Here is an 11,119-nt window from a genome sequence, read left to right on the forward strand (position 1 = left end):
CTGTCCAGACCTTTTCTATGGTGTTAGTACGCAATTGGAAAACCAAGGCTGAAATACGATTGCCCGTTTCCTTTTTTTTTTTTTTTTTTTTTTTTGCAATTGGTATTCAGCTAACCTTTTTTTGGTACCAAGAACTTTAAATTGCTAGCATGATTTTCTCTAAAAAAATAAATAAATAAAACTCGATGTTTGTGTTAAGAAACATTACATTAGGTATACTTTTCGTGTTCTTTAATTTTTCAGTTTAAAAGATTGGATTAGCACCCCCTTTCTTCTCCTCAACAAATTAACTCGTTTCCAATCGATCTCTTCCAGAAATTGTGCTAAAACGTGACCCACTATCTAAATCGAAAATCGTTACGCTAACTTTGCTTACATCCTGTAAAAAGGATTTCAAAAAGGAACCATAATTGTTTTTTATTGAAAATGTCCGTGGAATATGTTGCACGTGCTTTTGATTAATTGTATATATTTTTAAAAATAAAAACGCCACCTTAGGACGTGCTTATTAACTGCTCTTTACTTCTTTTTTATGCATATAATATAAACGAGATGTCAAGAACTATTCATTAAGAATTCCATGCTTTATTCAATGGGTAGGAAACACCAACATTGTTTTCAGCTCTTACAGGAGCTTTTCATCCCAATAGATTGAAAAATTTATAAACTTCACAGACCAGGAAAAAAGCGCACCCCAACACATAAAACTCGAATGTTTATAAAACCACGATCACCTCTGGATAAGAAAAAATATAAAGAGAAAAATATCGTATACATCAAAATCAAAAAGACAATGGGTGATCAATAACAATTTTGCTTTCTACTTACCTTATATATTTGAATATTATACTGACTCTGCAGGTGCAGCTTTTCTTCGAAATTTGGAGATAAATATTTAAACAGCTCTGAGTGAAGTTTAAGTCATCCATTAACTGTTTATAATGCATTATTTTCTAACAACAAAAAACTAGAGAAAACCAAATAGGTTGATGTAATCTGTTCGTCATGCTATGCGCCCATAAGTTTTCATAATGACTCATGACCTTCACTGTTTGTTTTGTCCTTACGTAAAAATACACAATCCATTTTATGCGCACTGTATTTACACCGATTATATTACACATTACTTTATTTAACGCTTTTTAAAATATTCCTGAATAAATTTTCACATTTTTGTTACTCCATTATATTTATCGATTAAATTTAACGATAATTATGGGAAATACACGTCTTTGGCATTATGCCAACTGTTGGCAGCCGACATACGTTTAGCCTTGTTTAATAAATAAAAATAGTTGTAAGATTTAACTATAAAAAATAATTTAAATAATTTTATATAAATATTAATTTTTTTAAAATAATAAATGTTGAATAATTGACAGATCTTCTATAGATTTAATTTGGAGAGGCTAGAATCCAGAAATAATAAAGGATTTGTCTTTTTGCACTGGAAAACAATTATTATTATGATACTAAAGGTCACCAACTCTTCAGATTTGACTGGGAATCTTCAGTCCGGATTTTACTGTAAATTCTTGGAGTGGTTGAGAAAAAAAATAATAAAAACATTTAATTTCGTGGCTAATGTAACTTACTGTGTGTTGCTACGCTTTTTTCAAAGTATGTAATTTACATAACAATTTAATATTCTTATCACGTACTACAATGTTCAAGCAAATTTAGGATAAAATAACTCATTTGTTTGCCCTAAAAATAAACACTACATGACCTATCTCCCCGATTAGTGGAGCAATTGTCCATATGGTATTTTTTTCTAACATTTCCTTCAATGTTTCGCCTGTTGCCTATGCTCAGCCATATTGTTGTTTGACAGCTGTTCAACCCAATATGGTCGACATGGATGCTACAGCACTTTCACTTAGATGATCCGCCAGAAGTTGCTTTGTCTTAATAGAGCCGTGCTAAATGGCTTCCTCTCTCAATTCAAGGTCCCTTTTATTATGAGATGCGTCTATACAAACATTCCTGGAAGTCGGATTGTAATGCTTCTGAAGTGTTCCTTGTGTTATCGCTGATATAGCCAGATAAATGAAGCAGTAAATTCAAGGGAATACAATCTTCGATTTATTTTTAAAAAAGTACTTCACAATATAGATATGTTAACATTTTATGCTCACTTTGCAGACACCTTACGTTGAAATAGGGAAATAAAACTGCTATACCGATATGGCTCTCTGATAGAGAGCCACATAATGGTGATTCAAATTTCCTACTCCACCACACCCTAGAATTCAACCCTTTATCACGACTTCAACGGTTACATCAAGTGCTTCTTTCCTGTTTTCATTCACAGGATGTACGAGTACCTTGCCTTTCTCCCTGATAAAATGTTTGCTTACCTTATCTGCACTACTCATCGACAACATCCGAAACTTCCCACAAAAAAGGTCTAAGCTCATAAGCTCAAGGAAATCCTGTCGCAAGATATTTACATTTTATTTTCAGCTTCATAAATTTAATATATATGCTAAAAACAAGGGGACGATTACTTGGGCACAGCACCCATGACTGTCAAAGGTACAGGATGATTATAAAACATCCTATAAAAAATATGAATGAAGCACAGTTAAAAATAAAAAGTTATTCTTCATCACTGAATATCATAAAAATGTATTAACTCCGCCTTTATTCTACCATTTAGATCAAAATGGTCTAAAGGAAAAAATGAAGGAGTTAACGGTTGATGCCCTACTGGAAAAATAACTCCAGCATTGCTTAATAAGAAAAAAAAATATGTATTTTAATTTCATATTAGTATCAGCAAAATTATGCTGACAAAAAAAAAAAAAAAAAGGTTTACCCACTTCGTTTGTTTATCCCTACCATTAATTTCTCTAATTATTGCTTAAATGCATTCCCTCTACCCACTTTCACAGCTTTAGATGGAAGCCCGTTTCAAAGATCAACTACTGTCTGATTGAAAGAAAATTTTCGTACATCTATCCTGCAACGATCCTTCTTCGATTGGTCTCATTATGTGGGTTGTCGGAGTAAGTTTGCTAACAGCATCGCCTTAAGCATTTCAATTAGGCTCCTCGAAGGTGCCTAGTTTCCAGACTGCAATTTTGAGAACTGAAATCTGTCTTGGTAAGACTACGCTTTTATTCCCCTCGCTAATCTTATTGCTCTAATCTGTCCCCTTTCCACATCCTTCCTAAAATGAGGTTTCCAGACATGCATGCATAACAACGGGATAATCACTTCGCCCCAAAAATTCTTGAAATCCAAGTCCTAGATTGGGAAGGGAAAAATATACCCTGATCATAGACATTAAACTCCCTGCCCATCTTTGTATCATCAGCAAAAGTAAAATTAAACTTCATGTCTACGTCAATATCAAAACATTAAGAGCAGAAGGATTAAGAATATATCAATATAGGAGAACTTTTGGGAATGACTCCCCCCACCCACTAACTGGAAGATCCTAGTGTTATAAGGAGGTCCGTATTTCTCAGACACTATGTATAGATAAATAGAAATATGGCATCATTATATCGAATCCCTCCTCAAGCAGCTGAATGTTTAAGCCAGTCCCTAATTCTAACAGTACAATATGACATTTTTCTTAAAAAACAAGAAAAAAATTTCTTTCCTATATATTTTGATGAGGGCAATACTTGATATAAAACCTCCATCTTGCATGAAGATGGTTCTTCTAACCTTCTTTGGTCAATTAAAAGTATCTTTGTTTCATCAAAACAACACGCACCATTTCCAAATTTCAAGGAGATTGGTTGGGCAAAATGCCACAGCCACCGTATTTTCAAGGCCTAACACCGTTGGACTATACAAACAGACGGGGAGGAGAGCAGGTTTCCACTCCCTTCCACTCACCCCCCCCTTTGTGCAACCAGCAAAGATTTAAACTGCACAGTTAATTCAATGGTCTTGATGCTCACAAAAGAACAAAACTCCTTCAAAACAAGTTGCCGTGGTATTGCACTACCATGTGGACGATTTGTGTTGTGTCTATTATTAATTATTAGTCATATTGTACAAGGAAGCCTGAGGCTTATGGAAGAATAATGATATCCAGCTCAGGACCATGGTTTTGCCAAGCCCATACTCACCAGTTGTGAGCCCCTGGGGTTGTCCAGGCTCCACGAAGGGTGTGAAGGAAAAGTGTTGTTCTGCTGGGGCATTAAGATCATTGCATTAACTACTTAGGTGTATGTTAAGTGACAAAGCAACCAAGGCCACAAGGCGTCGATAAAAGTAGTAGGTGGTCTGAATGCACCAAATAAAAATGGCACCTTCTGCTGTTTTTAAATTTGCTTATTTTTATCATATATTTCTTGTAAAAATATACACCGACCGTTAAATTAATCCTTTGAATAACATTTTCGAAAATATTAAAATTTCTTAATCGTTTAATATTTTTGAAACAATAATATTCTCTTAAATAATATTTAAAAGTTTTTGCAATTTAGCTTCTTCGCGTGAAACTCTGAAACACGTGATTTTGTTTACACACAGTTTGCTTTCAATGAATGACAGTAATTATCTGGCGCGTGCGCAGACAAATTTTCTATCGAACCAGATGTCTTTCGGGTTGGATTTCCTGCCACGCCTTCCAACTTATTAAACTCACACACACACAGCTTGTGAAAAGGAGTGCCTGTCCGATACAAATGTTCCAGAAAACCGTAGGGCGTGTGTGTGACACTTTTGATTGCCTTGATAAATAAATTTTACCAAAAATCCATCATTTTAAAAACAAACCTCTCCTCCATGGAAAATCCAGGCTTCGATATACATCCCTGGAAAATGTTACCTAAACTTGACATTGGCACAATTTATTGGACAGTTTGGGATGGATATTTCCTCTAGCTCATTAGGCGTTATTGCCAGCAACGTCTAAGAGCACCATGCACACTTCCAGTCTTTTCAGATGATTTCACAAGAGCGATGAGTACCAGTGGAACTAGGACCAGAAGATAGAGGAACCATAATAGTAAATCGTGTGGATAATTTCGGACGCGTTTCTTGAAATGAAGAAAAGCCATTCATTGTCTTGTAGAATCAAAGAGCATTGTTAGATGGATGGAATTAAGTTATCCTGCGAATATTGATAATGGGCGTGATTTATCGAACATTTCTTGGGCAGTTTATCGGACTGCTGGCAGCGTGTTTTATCTCCCCCTTTTCGAGAGCAAAGGACTACTTTTACTTTGGACAACGAAATCAATAGCATACAATCGAATAGGAAGTACTCCAAATGCTTCAACGTGAACGATATCCTTATAGGCGGACTCAGGTCCCTACAAAAGCACGCGGTGAGATTTTGCCTCGTTGCTTTGGTCTACATGCACTCTTAAGTATTGATCGGAGATGGAAGACATTAACAAAGTTCTCCGAGTGGTCCTTGTAACAGAAGTGCGCGCATCTTGGGCATTACACTTGGTGCAGTAGGCCAGGCCAAATAAATTGAAGATTGCTTCTATGGCAGAAAACTGTAATAGGTAAGAACGAAAAACAGATAACACTGAAGTAGTCAAAATTTTTCAGCAATCTAACCGGTTATATCAACTGATAATTATTTAATTGCTTCAACAGGTAATCTTCAGCAAACTGCTGCTAAATGTTCAAAATGAAGTAGACTCTTCTAAGTGTTAAGGGCCTAAAAACTAAAGCCAAGAGTATGTTGTTCTGTTGTAGGGTTTCAGGCGATCAGCAACCTAGACAATATTGCGCAGTATATAATGTCTGTAAATTGCGTGTTCTTGGTCGATTTGCTGTTTGCTGGACGAAAAACCTTAGTTTCCAGGAGAAAGAACCATGCTACCCATAGAAATTACCCTCGCGATTGATGGGATTCGAACTCAGGTATACTCGACTTGGCATGGAGAGGATGATGATTGTACCAATTGTGCTACACACGAGGGCAGGGGACACTATTCCTATAAATTGCATGTATTCTGTGGTCGACTTACCTTCCCTGGAAGAAAAACCCGAGTTTTCGGGGTTTTCGTCCAGAAAACAGTCGACTGCCATCTATTCATGTCATTGTTGGACGTGTTTTTTTTTTTTGTATTTTAAAGTCCGTTTTACACAGTCATATTTTTATGGCATAAATTTGAACAAAAGTTATTTACCGTTTTACACAGCTTTGTAATTTATAATTGATGGCTAATATTTTTAGCTGTAGAATGTTTTAACACTTATTCCGTTCAATTTTGAAATGCCCTTCATACTTATCCTATTTCCATCTCCCCAAAGTAGAATCAAAACCAGAAACGTTCAAATACACATGTAAAAGACAGAAAACAATCGTGCATCCTGGTATGCGTGTATTTCGTAGTGGACAGATTCAAAACAATGTCACCAAAGGCGGTTAGAATCCAAGTAACCAATCCAGCTTAATGCAGAAAGATAAAATAAAGCCAACCATGTTTTTCCTACAACGAACTAATAATTCTTTACGCTTCCAAGAATATGTATACCAAATTGGCTATTGCCATGGTAACTGAATACACTCGAATTGTCGATTGTAAGATCTGGCCAAGCAGAAAAATCTTTTGTTAAATAAACATACTAAAATGGAGCTTGAAGCCAATTTCCTCTTTTTCTTCCAAGGTTATATTGCCAACGTGGTAGAATGTGGGAGTACAATCTTCTAATTGTCAGAAACGAGTGTTTGTTAGGAGGTACAAGACATGACGCAAACGTTCTAGTTATCTAAAAAGGTCCTTCATTAATTAAAAGCGAGGCCTGTGGTATTAGGCGTCGAGTAAACATATGTTTATTGGTGTTTTTAAGTCCCCTTTCTTTTATTCTAGCCTTCCCTCCCGACATTCACAGTCCCAAATTAGAAATCTCATTAGTGGAAGTCACATTCAATTTGTAATGTTTGAAATCGGAAAATGTTCATGTTTTGTTGCCATGGCCTGTTTTAGCTTTCTCTGGAACCGAAAGAGTTGTGTTCATGTAATATATTAATCCCTCTCTCGCTATTTTCTCTTTCTACAAGCACAAAACAGCCTTTTGACACCAACATGACCCTTACTACACCTTTTTTTTTTCCTATCCCTTCACTGGATGGCGTATAGTGATTTATTGCTGAAGAGTAATCTGTAACCAGTGTTCTGGTCGTAATCACTGTAATCGAAATCAGGGTAAAACTACCATCAACATTGATTTTGAGGTCTGGTTTAGTAAATACTTTGCAATCGAGCTAAACTTACATCTCAACTTAGGTTAACGTCAGATTAAAATGCATTTCCGATGAAAATAGCTTTCATCAGAAAGGCGTACCCCGCGGTAAAAGGTTATTGATCTCCTTAATTGCAAGGTTGCTGCGATGTTCCACTAGTGTAATACTACGAGTAAATAGCAATTTTAATGCGAAGTAGTGTAATTTATTGGAAACATTCAAGAGAAAAGTACTAATTATTTCTAGTGTAACAGAGGCAAGTGGTAGTAATTTGAGAGATCAGCGAACTTTCAGAAAAGGATTGATGCCCTTTCCAGGAACAGTTTATGGTTCTCTATAAATATGGGTGCAAAGCCTGAAACCAGTCCATTTTGTGATAAGCGCTCCTTTTAAACAACTGGACTGGTTCTCCGTCTCAACTTCCTCTTGGGACATTGTATGACTCGAGGAGTCAGTTGTGTTCTCATGGTGTAGACATATTTAGCAGTTGCGTCGCTAAGTTTGAGTCAACTAGCAGTTTATCAGAAAACAAATATTTACAAAGATAAAGTTAAGTTGTTTAAACAAACTCGTTGTAGAAGAATAACAGATGTCATGCTGACCATATATTTTAATTTAAGGAATTTATGCCACGTTTACAAGTTCTGGTATTTTATTCTGGGTACATATTAACCTTTTCATTTAGCATTTTCTTCGTTATCTTTTCTAACGAACATGTATTTCGTTTCTACACTTGTTATCAATTTGGTTAGCACGAAGAAAGCACTATGGACTTCACACTTGAAAATTGTGTGTTTAAGCCTGGGGGACGTCTGACTGTAAACAGAAAATAATATTATTTTATCTGAAATTGGTTTATTATGAAATTTCCTTGTGTTATCACTGGGAGTAAATACAAACCTACGCATTCCATTCCCAGAGTGTGACATTGTGGGAAGTGGATGATTTATTCGTTCACCCCTTCTGGTATAACCCAAGAAAACGTAGGCACAAAGCATACGACTGTTAATGGAAAATTTAAGACTTTGTACCAACAATGTGATCATGGAAAACTCTTTCCCCTGAGGAAATAGAGGATGTGAAATCCATTACTGGGGATTAAAAGAAAGAACCGAAGTTGACGCACGAACAAACCCTAGGGCACACCAATCCTGTGAATTACTCTTATTCTACTTAAAAAGGTAAACAGTCATTGGCAGCTGGAACTGATCCTATTCTTCAGAACCTCGTGTTGCATTATGAAGTGCTGCTTGATGAGATCTAAGTTTCTGAATTAGAGTTCCATCGTGTCTGGAGATTAAAGTTCTGTTTAAGTAAAATGCACCCGAAACGTGATACTTTGAAATTGCATATTATTGGAGAGGAATTACAATAAAACAATTTTTTTCAATATAAAACGCTAATGGAGCCTTCAGTTCGCAAGATAGTCCACATTTTAGGTTTCACTTAGAATTTGGTCTGTCTACTCATATTGGTTGGACCGCTAATTGAGAAGTTCTGGAACTAGGAGTTTCCTAGATTTTTCTGCAGTGGTCAGAAGAACCTTTTAGAAGGTTCTGCTGACCACTGCAGAACCTTTATTGACCTTTTAGAAGGCGCTGCGTTCATCTGTCTGCAGATCAGGATCACCAAAACATGAACATTTTAAAAAGGGTATTAAGTCCTCTGGAATACGGTGAACCTTTTCGAAGTTATTGCTACCAAGGAGGGTGGAACCTCACTATAATGACGCAATATCGCTGGACATTGATCAGAAACGCTCTTGATCATTACAAAAGAAAAAAGATCCACTACATTTTGATGTCATTCATTACAATACTTGCAAAAATTTCATAAAAATCTATAAAAGGTAATATCTGCCATCAACATCCATGAGATATACCACATTTCAGAATACAAAGAAAAAAAAATCAAAAGCTTAATTTATTGCGTTCTCTAATAAGAATGAAGAACAATCCACTGACGTAACAGAACAAGGAGGTCATGAATAAAAAGATGGACCAAAGCCAAGTTGTTAGACCTAGATAACATCGATATGCAAGACGCTAGTAGAATTTTAATCTCGCTTCCCCCCCCCCACCCCAACCCAGAGTATTAAACTCCCATACAGTGATAATTATATCGACTTTAAGGAATAATTTTTGGACGGAAACACATGTCAAGGCAGACAATATTGAGAAATAGCTTCCAAACTCGCGATAAATATCCACTTTCTCTTCGACAACTCCATTAAGGGTTGGAACATAAGTATTTTTTACTTAAATTGTTAATATATCACCTGAAACCTCTTTGAAATAAGATTATTGCAAAATTTCAGCCCTTGAAGAATTTAAAGATGAGATCACGATGTCTAAGTCTTTGGGTTCCTTTAAAGACTCCAGTATTCTATCTAGTCATCAGGATCAGAAAATAGCGTTTCGAAATATGCTAACAGAATGTTGTTATTTAACCCTCTCCAAAACACATACTGAACATTGCATGGTCCCTTGTCAAAGTTTAAATATTCTTTTAAAATCGTTAAAAATTAACAATTCCATAGTCTCAGCTTACCTTGAAAAGCACATCTTTTTGTTTCGGAAAATCAATGCAAGAAGAATTGCACACTACAGACTTCTCTCCTCCACACTTCCTCTATCTATACCACTGTTTATCAATTTACAAAGAACGAAGAGATAAATGTGTGATTCTGGGAAATACTAGGTTCAAAGTTCCATCACGTATTACTTGAGTAATACGTGATGGAATTTGCACAGGGAAGAACCACCCCTCCCCTTTCTTTCGCGTTTTAAATGATTGGGGGAGAACTACTTGAAATTATAAGTTTATTAAAACCACTAGGAACAGCCCAAGCATTTTAAGATCTCGAATTCTGATGGACAAACCTTTCTAATAAATAAAACGAATGGGGGGGTTGGATAGAAAAATCTTAAATGTGCACAAGATTCTTGAACTCCAACAAAAGACGATTCCTTAAGTTTATAACCAGAAAGCATTTCGCTGCTGTCTTAGGTAGACATCTCTGCTGGAGCTTTACTACCAACCTAGCAACACACGCACACTGATGGCGATTGTCATGGATACCAGCCAGCGCCACCCGGGAATAGAGAGATGGTTTAGCTAACGGTCACTAAACTGAAATAAGACATACTCACCCGCTCATGCTGAACCCGGATTCATACACCGGTTTGCCAGAGAGTTTCCGCTCCTACTCACACACCATGCACGGACACCGCCATAGCTCTACTGCGACCGATCTTTCGCTGCGGCACGTGGGGTAGTCTGGTCGTGTGACGTCATGCAGGTTAGGTGACGTACTGTCTAGCGCCATGCTGTAGGACGAAGGCTGGAGGTATGTAGGAAATGTGGGATGCGCCGTCTTGGCTAGCCGAAGGTCAAAGTGCCTCCAGACCGGTTTAAAAAAAAAAAAAACAAAAAAAAAAAGGCGGACTGTTTAATGAGGGAGTTTGCGGGGGGAGGGGGTATATGTAAACGTTAAATGCAGCGTCGGTTAGAGCAGAACGTCGGGCGGAGCCGGTAAACAATGTCGAAGTTGAAAGGGGTGGTGTAGGGGAAAAAAGTAGACGAGAATAATTAGGCGGGCTAGGGGGAAAAAAATGATTACGGACTTGGGTTAGGGTTCATGGCCGAACACTGCAGCCAACGGATTTCTTTCTTCAGGAGGGCTTGTTCGATAAAGCAAAATAAACCGGTGGGGACAGGGTCGTACCTCTCCTAATTTAACCCTCAGGGCCAAAAAGAGGACTTCTAGGCGAGTTTGTTGTTTTACTCTGGAGGTCAATCACCCTTGAGGTCAAAAGGTCAAGCAGGCAGGTGGTCAGTGGTTGAGTAATCATCAATCGCATATTGTAGTTCGAACCCGGGACAACATTGTCGAAGACTCTCCCAATGTCTTTCCAATCTCCTGTGAATAGATCCATTAATTAC

The 11,119-nt window shown here is 37.1% G+C and overlaps 1 protein-coding gene across 1 annotated transcript in view; it reads right to left on the reverse strand.

Annotated features, from left to right (window-relative positions):
- The window catches only part of LOC150086198 (carbohydrate sulfotransferase 1-like), a 45,830-nt gene extending 35,417 nt beyond the window's left edge, over positions 1-10,413 (reverse strand). The window contains exon 1 of the mRNA XM_090373776.1: positions 10,327-10,413. Coding sequence (XP_090229902.1) covers positions 10,327-10,334 — 8 coding nt within the window. The 5' untranslated portion in view covers positions 10,335-10,413. The remainder of the gene's footprint in view (positions 1-10,326) is intronic.
- Between the last annotated feature and the right edge of the window lie 706 nt (positions 10,414-11,119).

This window comes from Mastigoproctus giganteus, chromosome 5 (genome assembly GCF_048544385.1).
Source record: "Mastigoproctus giganteus isolate SK-2022 chromosome 5, ASM4854438v1, whole genome shotgun sequence".
Taxonomy (NCBI): domain Eukaryota; kingdom Metazoa; phylum Arthropoda; class Arachnida; order Uropygi; family Thelyphonidae; genus Mastigoproctus; species Mastigoproctus giganteus.